General features: G+C 41.6%; 1 protein-coding gene and 1 long non-coding RNA gene across 4 annotated transcripts in view; one reads left to right on the top strand and one right to left on the bottom strand.

The window, feature by feature from the left end:
- LOC141278828 (uncharacterized) overlaps nucleotides 1-17,196 on the top strand; it is a 276,124-nt gene that overhangs the window by 233,423 nt on the left and 25,505 nt on the right. The window lies entirely within an intron of this gene.
- DMP1 (dentin matrix acidic phosphoprotein 1) lies at nucleotides 1,026-13,783 on the bottom strand. Its single transcript, XM_019926721.3, has 6 exons — nucleotides 13,560-13,783; nucleotides 8,749-8,823; nucleotides 8,223-8,270; nucleotides 5,700-5,732; nucleotides 5,471-5,518; nucleotides 1,026-3,419 (listed from the first exon to the last, which is right to left on the bottom strand). Exons 2-6 carry the CDS (start codon nucleotides 8,800-8,802, stop codon nucleotides 2,049-2,051), a joined length of 1,554 nt encoding a protein of 517 aa, XP_019782280.2. The 5' UTR covers nucleotides 8,803-8,823; nucleotides 13,560-13,783; the 3' UTR covers nucleotides 1,026-2,048.

Genomic DNA, 17,196 nt, shown 5'->3' on the forward strand with positions numbered 1-17,196 from the left:
TCTGACATCTCTCTCCCTAAATATCCAAATTTACAGAGAGGGAAAATCAGATTAGACCCCAAGCCACCATCATTGTTCAGGTAGAGCCTTTGCGACACGCCCCCTCTGAGGCTGCTGGCCGACTTCCCTTGGGTTGGGCGCTCATCCCACACCATCACCTGTGGTGAGGCGGGCCATTGGAGTGGCTGGAACCTGGTCACCTATGTCTCAAGCAACCAGGAGGTCTGTGCAAGGGCAGTTCTCCTCTGAAGACGCTGTAGGTTGGTAGGAATCTGTAGGTTAATAAAGCCAGGTAAGTAACCCAAATGTAGGTGTGCAGATGGGCTACTTCAGAATCTCCTGGGATCCTTTTTAAAATACAGAACTTGGGGTTCACTCCAGATCTACTGAATTAAAATCTGAAGGGAGAGGCTTAGAGAACTATATATATTTTATCTCCGCAAGAGACCATAGCTTTGACATTATGAGGGAACAGAGCTATGTGAAGGATAGGAAGGGTCAGACTGAAGGTTAGGAAGTTTTCTTGATTCTCTGAATGAATTTGTAGGGGGATTTTGATTTGCTCTAGTGGCAGTGTGTGTGAAAACACATTTGAAAAGTGGAAGTGCTGAGGTGAGGTAGTTTCCTTCAAAGAAATACACTGTGAGGAATGTGTATCTCTGTAGTTTCCAGAGTTTACACTTATGACTGTCAGAGAGACCAGGAAGAACTAATGTTAAACCCAAACACCGTGAACTTTCCACATGGCCTTATACAAAAGCTGAGAGTTTGCTTCCTTTTTTTAACCTTATCTATAACAGGTATATTTAGTGAAATACCATAAGCAACACGTGAAGTAACTTTATCAAAATGCTGCCTGAAGTATAAATAAAATTAAATTTTCAGGAAATAATTTAAGAAAATCTTTTGTTTTAATGGGAGAAAGCTAATAGACTATTTTGCAGTGCGTTAAAGGAAGAGTTGTTTCATATAAATATATCCTAAAAATTGACATCACTATAAAAAATAAGCACATACTTCTTCTGGATATTATTATCTTTATTACAAAACAAATATTTTATGTTGAGGTAACATTTCAAAGGGTATTTGGCAAAAATCAGTTGAATTCTATACACACAATTTTGCTACGTGCGACCCAGGCAAAGGACTCTGAGAACAGTTTTTCTAACATTGCACATAGACTGGTCTTAGAAAAAAGTAAGCTGAAAGTTGTCTATTTAAAGAGGAATTTTCTTTTTCCACTCTCCCCAAACCATTCCTCCATATCATCACCAGTGGGCAGGGAGGTGATGCTCACTGGAGCACCACAAAAAACATTGAAAAGTATAAATTAATTGAAAAAAAAGTTTGCTTATCCAAAACACCTCACCATGCCATAATTTGAAAGTGCTTTCACAAACTAAATATTTATTCATACAGGATTTTCTATTGCCTGTACCAAGAATAAATAGAACTGTCTTTTCTTAAATGGAGAAATCCTATGCAATGCTCCAAGTCCAGTGTCTTTTCTGCTGTGAAGCCTTCTCCGATTCTCTAAGGCAAAGTTGGTCCCCGCTCTGTGCTCCCATGTGTTCTGTGCACACCTGTGTTATAGGACTCACCTCATTGGGTAGTAGTAATTCTTGCTTCTGTCCTACGTATCCCTCTTTCACTTTATTTATCCCTCCATAAGCTCCTCAGGAGCAAGAAATAAGTCTTAACTTCTTGATATCCCCAGCACCTGGCACAGTGCCTGGTACCTAACAGAATCTCAGTAACTGTGTGTTAGGTTAGTGAGTTAGGAACTATTTCAGCTGTGAAGCTATAATGCACATCTTTCCTGGCATCAGGTCTCATTGAGGGTATTCTAGTGAAATTCCCCATTATTGAAACCTCTATGGTTTGGTGACATCCTAGAAAGAAGTATAATGTCCAGTATTTCCTTTCATAAAGGAATGGTCTCTGGTTATTCTTCTGATACAAACATCAATAAATTACAGTTCTCATGATTTCCCTAGTCTCCAACCCCCAAGACACGTGTCTGTGAGAGGCACTCAGGCACGCCCGTGCTAGTAGCCGTCTTGGCAGTCATTGTCGTCCTGATCTCCGATGGGTTTGTTGTGATAAGCATCGACTGTCAGTCTTCTGCTTTCTATCTCGGTGTTTCTGGACTGGATGTCTTCCTCGCTGCTTGATGTGCTCTCAGTTGAGTTGCTCTCTTCTTTTGATCTGCTGCTGTCCTGAGAATCGCTGCTCTGCTCCTCCTCAGACGGGCTGTCCTCCTGGCTTTCCCGGCTCTGGCTGTCTGACGAGGCGCTGGGAGACCAGGGGTCCTCCTGGCTGGAGCTGTTCTCCTCTTCGGTGGACTCCGGGCTTTCCTCCGAGGATCTGAGGCTCTCACTGGATTCGCTGTCGGTTTGCCCCTCTGTGGATCTGCTCTCTGAACTGGAGGGTTTATCCGAGCTGTCCTCATCACTGGAGTCACTGGAGTCCTGATCTTCTGAGTGACTGGTAACGTTATTGGGGTTGTCACCCCTGGACTCGCGCACGACCTCTTCCTGAGATTCGCTACTGCTTTCTTGAGAAGGCAGGTCACCCTCTTCACTGGACTCGCTGCTGGGGTCTTGGACGCTCTGACTGTCTTCTGGGGACTGACCCTCCTCGCTCTCTTGTTGAGATTCACTCTCGCTGTGTTCCCTGGATGGGCTGAGACCAGCTTCTTTGGAGTCGGGGTATTCTGGGGAGTCACTCTTGCTTTCTTCCATGGTGTTGCTATCATGAAGCTCACCTCTGCCATCTTCCTCCGAGATACGAGACGTTCTGAAAAATTTCCTACTGGGATACCCCACTGCCGGGCTTTCACCGGAAGCCTGAGTCCTTGCTTGCCCATTGCTCCCTTTCGAATCTTTTGACTGGATGCTGGCCCTGCTTATTCTGGAATTGCTTCTCTCGCTCCTGAAGGTGTTGGGGTCCTCACTCTGCATTCCTTCGTCGTCAAACTCAGAGCCGTCCCCGTGGCTACCGACTCCCTCACTGTCGCCTCCCACCCACTGCTCTGCACTCTCGCTGTCTGGAGTGGAGTCACGTCCCTCAGGCCTGCTGCGCCCCTCGTCCTCACTGGCAAAGTCCCTGCTCTCACTGGTGGTGTCTTGAGCACTGTCTTCCCCCCGTGGGACACCATCCTCCGTGGACTGTGTGCTGTCAGTGGGGTCCTCACCGCTTCCGAGTCTGGAGTTCCCTCCTCGCCTCTCTTCGGGTCCTGGGCCATTGTCATCATCCGCCGAGGTGTCATCTCCACTCTCGTCTTCATCATCATCTTTATCATCTCCTTCTTTTCCTCCGCTCCTAGAAAGGCCACCAGCTGGTCTGTGAATGTACTGCGGATCATCAAGGCCCAGGCCCTCCTCTGATTCAGTGCTGTCACTGGGGTCTTCATTTACCTGGAGTTTGGGGTTAACAGACATGGTTAGTACCCCAGGAGCTGCTCTCAAGGGTGTTATTTAATGCCCATCTAGGCTCTGTTTGCTTTCTTCTTCCTATGTCCCTCATCAGAGCCATTGAGCCAATTTTACGGCTCAATAATGTTTCAACCAGGGGTTAAAAAGGAAGGAAGAACAGTTGAAAGTCAAGTCGTTCCATTTTACATAGGCACAGTTCACTTAATGCTGCAAACATTTGCTCAAAAAGTTTTATAGAAATCACATTTATGGAACTCAATATTTAAGTGTGAGTCCTTAAAGGATACTTTCAGAGAATTTTTTGTAAATTAAAGAATTGGTTGGGCTTCCCTGGTGGCGCAGTGGTGGAGAGTCCGCCTGCCGATGCAGGGGACACGGGTTCGTGCCCCGGTCCGGGAAGATCCCACATGCCGCAGAGCGGCTGGGCCCCTGAGCCATGGCCGCTGGGCCTGCGCCTCCGGAGCCTGTGCTCCACAACGGGAGAGGCCACAACAGTGAGAGGCCCGCGTACCCAAAAAAAAAAAAAAAAAAAAAAAAAAAAAAAAAGAATTGGTTTATAATACTCACTCACCAAGTTGTTTGGTTTAAAACACAGTTTTTTAAAATATTGGGTGATTTTTAAAATGACTCAAGTTTTTTTTTCTAATCAACTCTGGGGGGAAAAATGTATTAGGGCAGGCAGATGAAACCTTTAGCTAAAATGAAAGTATAATATTGTAGTAAGGTATAAATCTCACCAAAACCATGTTTGTAACTCATTTGCACAGGCACAGAGTTGCCTGTGGAAGGCTTAGCTGAAGAACTGTAGCTAGTGTGACCACCAAGGCAGCTTAGTTCCAAGTGTGAGCTCAGAGAGGTGATCCCCAGAAGTAAAGCCATTGGATGCTCTACTCAGATAAGGAAGGATAGTGAATCTTCATTCATCATGCTCTGGAAAAATCTGCTCTCTCTACCATATCCTATGACAGAACATTCTTGCCAACTTTTTTTTTTTTCCCACATGTCCCTACTCATCAATGTCTGAGTTTCCAGTCAGTACTACCGGGCGGTGACACCTCTTCCTATCGCTAGGGTGTACACTGATCCATTGGAACTGAGCATCTATTTAGTTTTCCTAACCTCGACAGGCACATACTGTACCCCTCCCAAGGCGCTATCATCCTCTGAGAACCCAGAGAACACTGAGGCAATACATCACAACGTCCCCAGAAAAGAGCATTTTCCCAATTCTACACTTATAAATCTGTAAAATGTTCCTCTGACAATCTTTAGTAAATAGTGGTAAAAAGCCTAAATTCATTTTCCAACTGTTTGAGTATAGAATGCAACATGGGTCAAAGTTTCAGGGAGAAACCTGGTTCCTAGAATGTCTGGAGCCCCTGGGGGTTGAGATTGGTCAAAATGCTAGGACAGAAGAGTGGGGAAGGGAGAGGGAAGGTGGGGACGGGAAAGAGGATAAGAAGAAGGAAGCTACCAAGTTTTCTATGAAAGTGATATAAGCTAAGTCAGCTTTTCTCTCTCCCAGGGCCACAGATGAGACTATTTTAAAGATGTCATTACTAAAGCAGCTGTCTCCTTAAAGGTTCCTCAGGGCTCTCCTATTCTCTCCTCCAACAGGATTCCGGGCCCAGAGGTGGTCTCCAGGCCCAGCAGGCATCTCACATTAACCAGAACTCTTTGCCCAATCTGAACTGCTCCAATTGTGAAACCAACATTTGAGATTTATGAGTGAGCTATTCCTCGTCTTCCAGAGTCTATGACCGTGTGTGTGTGTGTGTGTTCTCTTTAACTAGAGGGACATTTAGGGCCACATGTCTATCATCTGGCCCCAGTGATAAATATGGAATGAAGGGCATGTCTACCTCTGAATTCTCCCACTCATTTTTCCCTTCCTATTTTCTGGGGCGATTTAGCCAGCATAACCAAAGGTTAGAAAATATTATATTTAGAATGGTCACTAGGTAATTTAATATAACATCATTTCCTTTGATTCCTAAGTAGCCTGGAAAGTTAAGAAAGGTTTGTTTAATTACCTGTTCCTTTGAGCTAACTTTACTTTCTTCTGATGACTCACTTCTCTCCTAAAAAGAAAAAGAAATGTTTATTTTTCATGTTCGTAACTGATGAATAAAGATAAAAATAGGACACACATCCATCACTTGTGGTTTGGATTTACTACTTTCCAAACGGCCTGAGATGATGATAAGAGTGTGAAAGTGATTTCATGAGATGTTTATGACAAAAAATCAGTGAGATAGTTACCAAAGGTGGTGTTGGTGTCTGAGCCAAAAGACCCTGTAAAAAAGGAAGGAGGACAAGTTACTCTTTCACAGATGGATCATATCATTGAAAACATGTAGGATAATTTTAGGTTTTTTTAGTATATTGATATCTATTTTGTATTCACATGAACATTAATGCTATTTTATAATGAAATGGCTAAACAATGAATGTCAGATGACCAGTGGCCTGAAAAGACCTTGTGATATAAAAAACCTAGAAGATTTTTGTATTTCCAACACTTAGACAAAAATAGAATTTCTTTGAAGAAAAATATACAACCTAGAGGAAATGTAAGAGAGGAGAAACAGCGCTGGAACTCACAAACCCCGATTTAAGTCTCAGTTAGCTCCTTGGCTTGGATTTTAGCCCTGAAAACTGTCTTGATGCTAGCGCTGAAATTCATGTGTTCCAGGAAACATCTAGTCTCAGGTAAACTGCGATGGTTGGTCACTCTACGTGAATTTGCACAATTCACTTCACCTATCTGATGTCCGTTTCTTATTTGTAAATTAAGAATATTAACCACCACTGCGCTTATTGTACATGGTTGCTGTGAGGATGAAATTGGCTAATGCCTATGGAAGCATCTTGAAAAGTATTCAATAGGATATAAGCTGAAGAAGTGATCCATTTTGAGAACATCTACTTTATAAAATTCAATAGCGGACAAAACTGAATTGAAAAAGCCATTAAACCTTTCTTGAGTCACGTAAGATCACCAAAATAACACATGCTAAATCTGAAACTTAGTCATAGTTCTGATTTATTTCACTTTCTTTAATCTGATGAGAACTCTAAGAATGCCTGTGCCACCTCTGGTGCCCTCTCCCCATCTACTCTCCCCCTCGCCTTGAACATGACCAAATCCCAAATCCCATGTGGCTCAAAGCCACTGAGCAATGGGTATGAAGACCCAGTGGAGCAGAGAGTAGCTGCTGTCAGCATGTCTTCAACAAGCCTCTCAGCAATGCTGGGCTGGGATAGCTCCTAGAGGAAGGACCTATCATCACCTAAAGTCTTTGCCCTGTGACACTGCAGCAGGCACCATGGCAGACTCTACCCCAGTCACTTAGCATCTGGAATTAGGAATGGAAGGGAGTGAGACATTGGTATTTTTCTCCTGCCAAGGCTAGACTTGAGAACACAGTGTGTTTGGGGAACTCAGGCTGAATGAAAGAAGGGATCCACAGCAGCTGCTTTTAAATAAACCAGCCTAAGGATATTCCTGATGAAAGTTCATGTAAGAAATCCTGCAATATCTATTCCAGCCTCAAGCAGGGGCAGGACCCCATCTCAGGCCTCTGACATTATCTGGCCATCACTAATATCATTGTGCCCTAGCTGTGTCATACCTAAAAGCCAGCAGGAAACAAGGTAATGAAAAAACATTCTGATTTAGGTTGAGATTTTAACCCTTCCTCCTAGAGTCAGCCCTTCATATCCATGGATTCCACAACCACGGATCCAGCCAAGCTCAGATCAAAAATATTTTTGAGAAAAGGAAGAAAGAAAGAAAGAAAGAATTCTCCAGAAGTTTCCAAAAGGCAAAACTTGTATTTGCTGCACTCCAGCAAATATTTACATTGTATTAGGTATTATAAGCAATATAGAGATGATTTGGAGTACACATGAGGATGTATGCAGGTTACATGCAAATACTACATCATTTTATAGAAGGGTCTTGGGCATCCATGGATCTTGGTAACCGAGGGGGTCCTGGAACTAATGCCCTGCGGATACGGAGTGACAACTGTAGTTCCAATCTTGAAAATCTACTGACTTCCTAGACCTGGCCCCTTCGAGGGATGTAACACCCCAGCAAAGAATATGAATTCTGGAGTCAGAGTGACCTGGGTTCAAAGTCTGGCTCTAACAGTAATTAACCACATAACCTGGAGAGACTAGGTTACTCTCTGCGTCTCAACACAGAAAATACAACACCTAATTCACTAGGGGTGCTGTGAAGATTGAGAAAGTTAATACATGCGAAACGCACAGAACCGTGTCTGGCAGTGGTTGTTGAACTACTGAGAGTTAATAACGATTGGGTTATTCGGAGCCAACACTCAATAAACATTAGCTATCATTCCGAAGACCCTAGCATTCTCTCATTCTTCTTTCTCTTCTCACCTTCCGGGACTTGATCTCCTAACCTCCTGCCTACCAGACATCTGATAAAACAGACTTCTAGCCCGAATCCTTCAAGGACAATCTTGGTTCACTGTCATCCATCCCCTTGCGCTACTATAAGACCAATCACAAAAATAATGCTAAAGGAGAAAATGCTTCCTCACCAAATTATACTATTAAGTTGGAGTTGAAGCATTATATGAACTACATTTTCTTATAAGAACTAGAAATTATAGCCCTTACTCCCTATATCTTAGGTTATTCATGTGTTCATTAAGTCAGTAGTAGTTTCAACATTTGCAGTGAAGCCATCTTGGTTATACTAATAACATATTAAAATAAAAATATTTCAAAAAAATCTTTTCTACTCACCTTCCATTCTTCAGAACTCTTAGATTCAGTATTTTGATACCTGGCTACCTAGAAAATTCAGCACAAGTGGTCGGCCCACAGAAATTTCCAAAGCAGCAGCTATTAGCACTTCACATACTTAGGAGGAATATTAGTCAAATTTTAGCACGCATCAGAATCACCGGGAGGCCTTGTTAAAACACAGATAGCTGTGCCCTATCCCTGGAGAGTCTGGTTTAGTAGGTCTGATGGAGGACCTAGGAACTTACATTTCTAACAAGGTCTTAGTTGGTGCTACTGGTCTGGGGGATGACGCTTTGAGAACCACTCTTACGAGGAAGAAACATGAGCAGCCTAACTATACGAACGGCAAGTGAACAGAACAAGGAATTATTCGGATGATATTTTAAAGAAAAGAGCTTCCTAAGAAGCTACATTTTCATCTGACTGGAACATACACAGCCACTTTGGCTTATAGCCAATGCAATTTGTGCAGTTTTAGGTATAAACAGTTTTTTTTTCCATGCATCCCTACCCTGATACTTACTGGGAGAGCACAGGACAATCCCCACAAGAACATAAGCAGGATGCTGGTCCTCATTGCTGGGTGTGTCACCTCTACCTGTGATGAAAGACAGAAGATGCTTTTCTCCACTCTCAAGAAACATAGAAGCTTCAACTTTTTAACACCTTCTTTCTATTAAAAAAAAATAATAAACTCATCCAAATGTCCATCAACTGAAGAATGGATAAACAAAATGCACTCTATCCATACAGTGGAATATTATTCAGCCATGAAAAGGAATGGAGTGCTGATACATGCTACAAAGTAGAGGAACCTTGCAAACATTATACTGAATGAAAGAAGCCAGACACAAAAGACCACATATTGTATGATTCCATTCATACGAAAAATCCACAATAGGCAAATCTATAGAGACAGAAAGTGTTTGCCTCAGGCTGGAGGAGATGAGCTGTTGGGGTGACAACTAAGGGGTGAATTTTGAACATAATGAAAATGTTCTAAAGCTGGCTTTGGTGAAGGTGGAATAACTCTTGTGAATGTATGAAAAACCATTGAACGGTATACTTCAAATGGGTGAGGTATACGATGTGTGAATTATATCTCAATAAAGCTGTTTTTAAAAAACCTCACTCTGAAGAGATAAATTGAAAACTTTTCAATGAGGAGCTCTGTAAACACTTCTTCACTAACACATAAACTATGACAAATGGAGGAAAAGTTAAGAAAAAGCAATAGAGAAATTTCTGACCATTCACTTTTTTTCTTTTTAACATCTTTATTGGAGTATAATTGCTTTACAGTGGTGTGTTAGTTTCTGCTTTATAACAAAGTGAATCAGCTATACATATATCCCCATATCCCCTCCCTCTTGCGTCTCCCTCCCACCTTCCCTATCCCACCACCTCTAGGTGGTCACAAAGCACCGAGCTGATCTCCCAGTGCTATGCGGCTGCTTCCCACTAGCTATCTAATGTGGCAGAATGGACTGGCAAATATCTTCCGACCAAAAAACTACATTTATTGATAACATTCATACCATTGATACCATTGATAGGTGGTGGGCATTTGTCTTCACACACACACACAGGGCTCCTCATTCACATTTATAACCACATAATAACGTCTAGACAAAATAGCTTGGTTTTGCATTTTTTCTTCATCTTCAAGGGATGCACTATGGCAGGCTTCATATTACAGCTCCAGAAAGCATTTAATATCCTCTGTGCTACTTTTAGTCATGCATTATACATGATTATGCTAATTTTTTAAAGTGTCATTCACAATACTGAAGGATTCAGAGAAGATTAGAGGTTTGGGATACACTTGTGAATCACACTGAGAGAAACCTGCCAAATCAAACTGTATTTTCCTGGAGGGTGGCTTCATTTCACACTTCAAGAACTGGTGGTTTGGAAAACAATTTGTTCTATATCTAAAAATAGATGTCCTAGATGCTAATGTAAAAAGTTATTGAAATGATTTAAAAGGAAAATAATTTGCCCTGCACTCGTAAGCCCTGGGGCTGTCCTAACCGACTGGTCAGATGGACATCCGTATACTCTGCGGAAAATCCTGCTGGCTGATTTCAGACCTCACTTTTGCTGATTTGTGTCTTTAAATGTTAAATATATACTATGCCAGTGACAAAAGATCTAAGCCAGAGATCCCCAACCTTGGTTGTATATCAGTATCACCTGGGGAGATTTAAAGCAATACCAGTGCACAAACCCACCACGGGGTAATAAATCAGTTCACTGGGGGTGGGAACAAGCATGGGTTTGTTTTTAAGGTGCTCCAAATGATTTTAACCTCTGATCTAGGAAATAATAGTACCTTGCTCAATAATGTCTGAATACACTGAATAATGACTGAAACATTGGGCTCAGGAAGTCACCTAATCTTATTTTTAAAATTTATTCAAGAAAACAGTAGAAATCCTAAGATAACGAGACTGAGAAGGTTCCTCATTTCTACCTTCATAAAGCTCAAATGGTCCAATAGAGCCTCTCTTTTATCTTGAGTGTTATTCCTCGTCAACACAGCTATTCTTTGTGTTATTTTCTTTATTCTAATTAGCATACTTCATATCAGTCCTTGTGTGTTGATATTATTTTTATTTCTTTTTCAAATCTTTCCCCTAATATCAACAGAGAAAACATATGAAAATGTTCAGCTGCCCCTAAAATGAGCCTAATTAAACAGATATTACTTCTGAAGGGAACCAGAATATCCCATCCCAAAATATGCCTCTTTGACATAAAAATTATTTTGAGCTGAAGGCACTCAAGAGACTGCAGATGCAAGAAGGGTGCTCTGATCTTCCTTCTTTTTCCCGGAAGTGGGAGATGATAAATCTCCCACGTGAAATGTGCCCTCCCTCTCTTAGGAGGAGGGAAGACATTCTCATCACCAGAGATGGAGTCAAGGCTGAGGGAAGTCCATGCAAAGAAATCTTGTTAAACTAACCTGATCTTCCTGGTTACTTCTCCACAATCTACTGCCCCTGTGTCTTGTCAATCCTTCACAAATGTACTGTTTCTTTGCCTAAAAGGTGTAAAAGCTTCCACTCCGGTTACTTCTTCACGTCCTCATTCTCTTGTGAAGGTGCGCACGTACATGTAAACATTTTAACAAAACGTGTATGCTTTTCTCCTGTTCCTCTGTCTTATGCCAGTTTAATTCTTAGGCTCAGCCAGAGACCCCAAGAGGACAGAGGAAAACTTTTCCTCCCCTACACTTCCCTTTAGTTCCCGTAATCAAAACATTTTCTTTTAAGTTCTCAGGTTCATTGCTTAAGGAAAGGAAAGTTTCTCCCAAATACGACACTCTCAAAATAACTGTGTACCGACGGTTTTGGCTTCATAGGTCATGAGGTGGCTCACCATTTTCATTTTCAAAGTGAAATTTGAATAGAGTGATAATCTCATGGTGCTCTAAAAGCCAGCAAATGTTCCAAGAAGTCAACAAATATTGTTCTCCTCTTGTATTTTCTTTTGTTTCCCTCTTATCTAAATAACAAAAAAAAAATGCTCTACACCAATGAATGTTGTGTGTTTTATGAAGGAAGTGTGTGCTTCCAGTGCTCAGTTTCTCAGGGGTGTAATATTATGAAACATAAGGAAGATGCAGTAACTCGCTCGTGCTTCTAGAAATAACATTTAGCACCCCGACTCAAAGTCATAATTTTCCAAGTGGAAGTCTGGCAAACTAAAATAAAATACAGCCTGAGGTCCCGAGAGAGCCGGTGTTGCCAACCATAGAATAGAGTCTGCTATCAAGCATTACAGAAAGTCAGAGCTCAAGCACTATACGTGTTAGGTTCTCAATTAGTATTTTTGATAAGAATAATTATACTTGTGTGAAGTGTATTCCAAACGAGAGCTCCAAACTTTCTTAAGCGTTTTACCTACCACCCCAAAAAGAGTAGAAGCAGATACGCAGTAGCCCTATTCTGAGTCATAAATGAGCAAAATGGCTACAAGCCTAAAAGATGAGACCAGAACCCTACGTTCTTCTTCAGTGATTGGTAAATGTCATTTCTACATCGCACGTGCTGTCATGCTACAATGAGAACATGTAACAAAAGGACATCAACAACCTCAATTTGACTTCCACCTGTATGGAAGGTAGTGTGTGTATCAGAGCTTTTCAACCTTTATGAGTTGTTCTCCCGGAATTGAAATATCCAGATTGCTTGGGGTCTGGAGAAGTGGACTGCAGTCCCTTCTCTCTCTGGCCACCCTCAAGTGTAGCCAGAACTTCTTTGTGCTCTCAAGTAAGAGACCTTGTTCCAGACCTTCCTCAGAGTCAATATTCACTTTTAAAGTATATATTTTCTTTTATGTAAACAAAGATGAAAGAGGTAGGCTAAAGAAAGGAAATGAAAGACTTGAAAAATCATAAGTTCAATGTATCATGCTTAGTTTGCTTATTTTTGACCTCATGTTGTCATCCTTAATAATACTTATGAATAATGTATCCATTTATTAGCAGTCAATAAATAGCTGTTGAGAACATCCTGTGTGCCAGGCACTGTTCTAGGTGCTTGAGTATTCAACAATGTGTGATAATGATAATATGCTTGTCTAAACAAAAGCAAAATTACCCAGAACCCAACTAACCAGAACCTCCATTAGCTAGAATTTGTTTCTTTATTACTCTTCGAAAATAAAGTGGAATTTGGCCAGGACATGAATTCTATCACGAATTCAGAAAACCAAATAAATAAATCAATAAAAATTTCCTTGAGGATATGGGGAGGGGGAAGGGTAAGCTGGGACAAAGCGAGAGAGAGGCATGGACATATATACACTACCAAACGTAAGGTAGGTAGCTAGCGGGAAGCAGCCGCATAGCACAGGGAGATCGGCTCGGTGCTTTGTGACCGCCTGGAGGGGTGGGATAGGGAGGGTGGGAGGGAGGGAGATGCAAGAGGGAGGGGATATGGGGATATATGTATATGTATAGCTGGTTCACTTTGTTATAAAGCAGAAACTAACACACCATTGTAAAGCAATTATACTCCAATAAAGATGTAAAAAAAAAAAAAAAATTCCAAACATTCCAATTGTAATTGTCTCGAGGTCAGTTATAATCAATCCCATGTTATATGCTTTCAACCACAGTAAAATAACACCTAGGTGTCCCCAAATTAAAGATAGATGTGGGAGGACACACGGCATCTGAGACGCATTGGTCCACATCACCATTTGGGGGATTTCTTGCGGACTAATACCCGATAGAAAATTGTTTGTTTGTTTAAATATTTTAACCAACCAGATCGAAGTAGCATAGTCTACTTGGCCCTCAGTTAAACAGAAAGTATGGCTCACCAGAACTTATAGCTCTTGAAGAAGAGGAGTGCCTGAAGTGTTGCTATTACACGTGGGATCTTCTAGATGTCATGCAGAAAGCATTGCATGACCACAGCTCCCACTCTGCTGTGGAAGACAGACACTTCTGATACAGATGAAGAAGTGGAATAAATGCAGCAAATAAAAATACACGTGGGCAGGGGTATATATACGCCTAAGTCTTCTACACTAGGAAAGGTTTTTTAAAAGACAGTTATCTTCAACATTTACTGACCTCTGACTGTATGCAAGGCGTCATGCTAACATGAAGACCCAGCCAGACAATAGAAAAGCAGTATAATTATCCCAGCCATGGTTTGTTTCAGTAGTCTTAGCATCTCCTTTCAGCTACTCAGTTCATAAAGGAATACTATTGGATGAATAGCATTATCTGATTTTCAACTTAAGGGACCATATTTAGAAAGTTCTGCCAGTCTAGTTTACATTCTTTTATAACATCTTGTAGGCCATGAGCATACCTATATCCATAAAATCTAAATGTAAAAGCTGTATTTGTTTTGATAATTAAAGAAAAACTTCAGAATGACCTTCCATCTGCCTCCTAATTAGTAAAATTTCCCTTTCAGAATACCATGCAGAGATCTAATTAAAGTATTACTGAGAAGAGCACCTGTCTCTATTGACTTAACCTGTCATTTTAAAGGCATTATTTACTGTGGCATAAACAACTGGAACAAAATGGAATCGTTTTTACCCAAGGCACAGCTCTCCCCATCTTTCTCTGCATGACATAATGCTGCTCAACACGTAGGCATACTTAATATTTTCCAAAAAACACGGCCGAAGTCATTAAAAAAAATTAAACAATGAGAATGTCTTACCTTCTTCAGTTTCACAAAGACTTGGCCCCAAATGTCTCAACAATCAGGCTGATGTTCTCACAGAGGAAATCTGTGACAATGAAGCCACTCTTGTGTTGACGTTCTGAACACTTCTCTGATGGTGCAGGAATTTAAACTCTGCTTCGGCTCTTCCCAGCCAATCAGCTGCGGCCTGGGGGTGACTGACATCACAAGGTGTGACCGGGACTCCAGTACACCCACACTTCCTCCAGCTTACAGAAGCAGATTTTCCCTAAAAAGCTCTTGTGGTTCCCAAATGACTAGACTAGTTTCAATTAAATTGAAGATCTTCCTAAAGCTTTATTTTGATTTCTAAATATATGTCATTCACATCCATGCAGGCTTATGAGCATTATAAACAATGACAATGTCTTCCACCCACTTGCAGATCCCAGCAGACACAAAGATGGGAAAAGGAGAGTCAAGGAGTAGGTAGAAAGTTTCCTGTTAATGTACATTTCCAGGTTGCACATGAAGAACCTACTAAAATACTAGATTTGCCTAAATTGTTGGTGTTGAGAAGATGGGTTTCATTCTTGCCCTTTTCATCTTTTAACAACCTCCATTACTCATCTCCTTTTCCTCTCATCTCCCTACCCTCCTATACACACAAAGGTCCAAAATTCTTACTAATCTAACGAAGTAGCCCCTTACAGAATTCTGTGGTGATTGGAAATGTTAAAGCACCTCCCTAAGTAACTTTCATTTTTAATTGAAAATAATTTAAATCCAGCACTTCATGACTCCCCTCAACTGCCTGCCACATTTTGGTTTTAACGCTGGTGACTCTGAAATCAGTATTGGATTAAAAGAAAGACTAGTTGGGCAGCATCTGGAGAAACCAATTTCCAAGGGATTTTCTGCCATTCCTGAAAAAGTAATGAAATGAATAAAATGGTATTGACCAGGACTCTTCAGAGAGTGTGCTGAAAGTTGTGTAGGGAGTTGGAAATGAGGTGGGCAACTCCCAAGGAGCATGCTCAGGTAACAGTAGAAAGACCACTGGACAAATATTTAAAGAACAGAAGCCACCTGAATTTAACTTCCTCAAGAGTGGGGATGTTTGCTTTAATTCCTGGTGTATATTGTCCTAATATCTAGGTGCCTGGGTCATAATAAACACTCAATAAACAGTTTTATGAATGAATGAGTGGCTTTTAAATGGGCCAGACTATTAGCTTGCCTGCAGTACCCACGTGATTCACTCTGACTTTTTTTGAAAGAGTTATGATTGTTGGAAATTTTAATTGATGCTCCTACCAACCTGGTTCTGGAGAATTGGGGTGCCCGGCGTTATCCAGGAAACTAACATCTAACTCATGGGTTTTTAACTTTCTCACTGTGAACTGCGATGCGGTTGGGGCAGAAAATGTGGAGAGGAGAGTCTATTTTCATACAGGGCTGATTAACAGACCAAAGTTCATAGGCGGAAGCTGTAAATTCCCTATGTTCTGTTCTGGTTCTGAATTACATTTCCTGTTGGTTTCATAGGTCTTGACTGAGGTCTATCCTAGAAGAAACTTATAATCTAATGTCAGAGCGGATTCTGGGAAGGTTTTGGCAAAGGGTATTACAGGACGTTGTTTTAGGATCTCTCCAATTCCCACATAAAAACAGACAGAGCAACTAGATAACAAAACTGAAAACCATGGACAACATGTACAACAAAACTAAATGTTTTAGTTCTATTGCTGCCTTAAAAACCATTTCACTGGGCTTCCCTGGTGGCACAGTGGTTGAGCGTACGCCTGCCGATGCAGGGGACACGGGTTCGTGTCCCAGTCATGGAAGATCCCCCATGCCGCGGAGCGGCTGGACCCATGAGCCATGGCCGCTGAGCCTGCGTGTCCGGAGCCTGTGCTCCGCAACGGGAGAGGCCACGACAGTGAGAGGCCCGCATACCACAAAAAAAAAAAAAAAATTTCACTACTTTATATCTTAAAACAACAACTATTTTGTTATCTCTCATAGCTAGGACTGCAGTCTTCTGGGGACTCAATGAAACAGAATAGTCAATATCGCTCTCATATAGTTGTTTCTGGGGAGCTGGTACGGTTATTCTGAGCACTTTAGTTCTCCCTCCCATGGCCTCTCCTTGTGGCTTGGCCTTTTCACATGGTGGCTGGAGTCCAAGAGCTGCCTGAATGTCACTGTCTCCATATTCTAATGGCCAAATCAACCACAGGGCCATCTCAGATTCAGAAGGAGAAATCGTCTCTATCTTTTGATGTGAAGAGCAGAATGAATGTATAGGGAGCAGAGGAAATGTTGAGGCCATTTTAGAGATTGGTTACCACACTACATGACAGGTTGTAGCCACAAACTCCAAACAAAGTGGCTGAGGACAAGCCACCAACTGCCACAATTCCTACATCATCTGTGCAGGACTAAGCAGAGAGAAGCAGCAGGACAGCTGATGGACATGCGAACAGGAAACACCAACATAGTCAATAATCGTTGCTGGTAGGTGCGAAGGGAACATAATAAAATTTGAAGGATCTGGAGCAGTCTGGCCCCTAAAAATTCTGAAAACAGACACCACAGCTGCCTTCCAGGACAGACCCACGTAGAGGAGAAACGGCTGGGAGTGGAATAAAAATTGCACAGAATATGTAAAGTAGAGAAGGCACAAATAAGTGTGGGAGAGAGAAATGGATGCAGCAAGTCTTAGAAAGCAAGCTGCTATATTTTTTAACACAATATGAGAACCAGAGAAGAGGGTGAAAGCTACCCTGAGCTATATCTCCTTCCAA

This window comes from Tursiops truncatus, chromosome 5 (genome assembly GCF_011762595.2).
Source record: "Tursiops truncatus isolate mTurTru1 chromosome 5, mTurTru1.mat.Y, whole genome shotgun sequence".
Taxonomy (NCBI): domain Eukaryota; kingdom Metazoa; phylum Chordata; class Mammalia; order Artiodactyla; family Delphinidae; genus Tursiops; species Tursiops truncatus.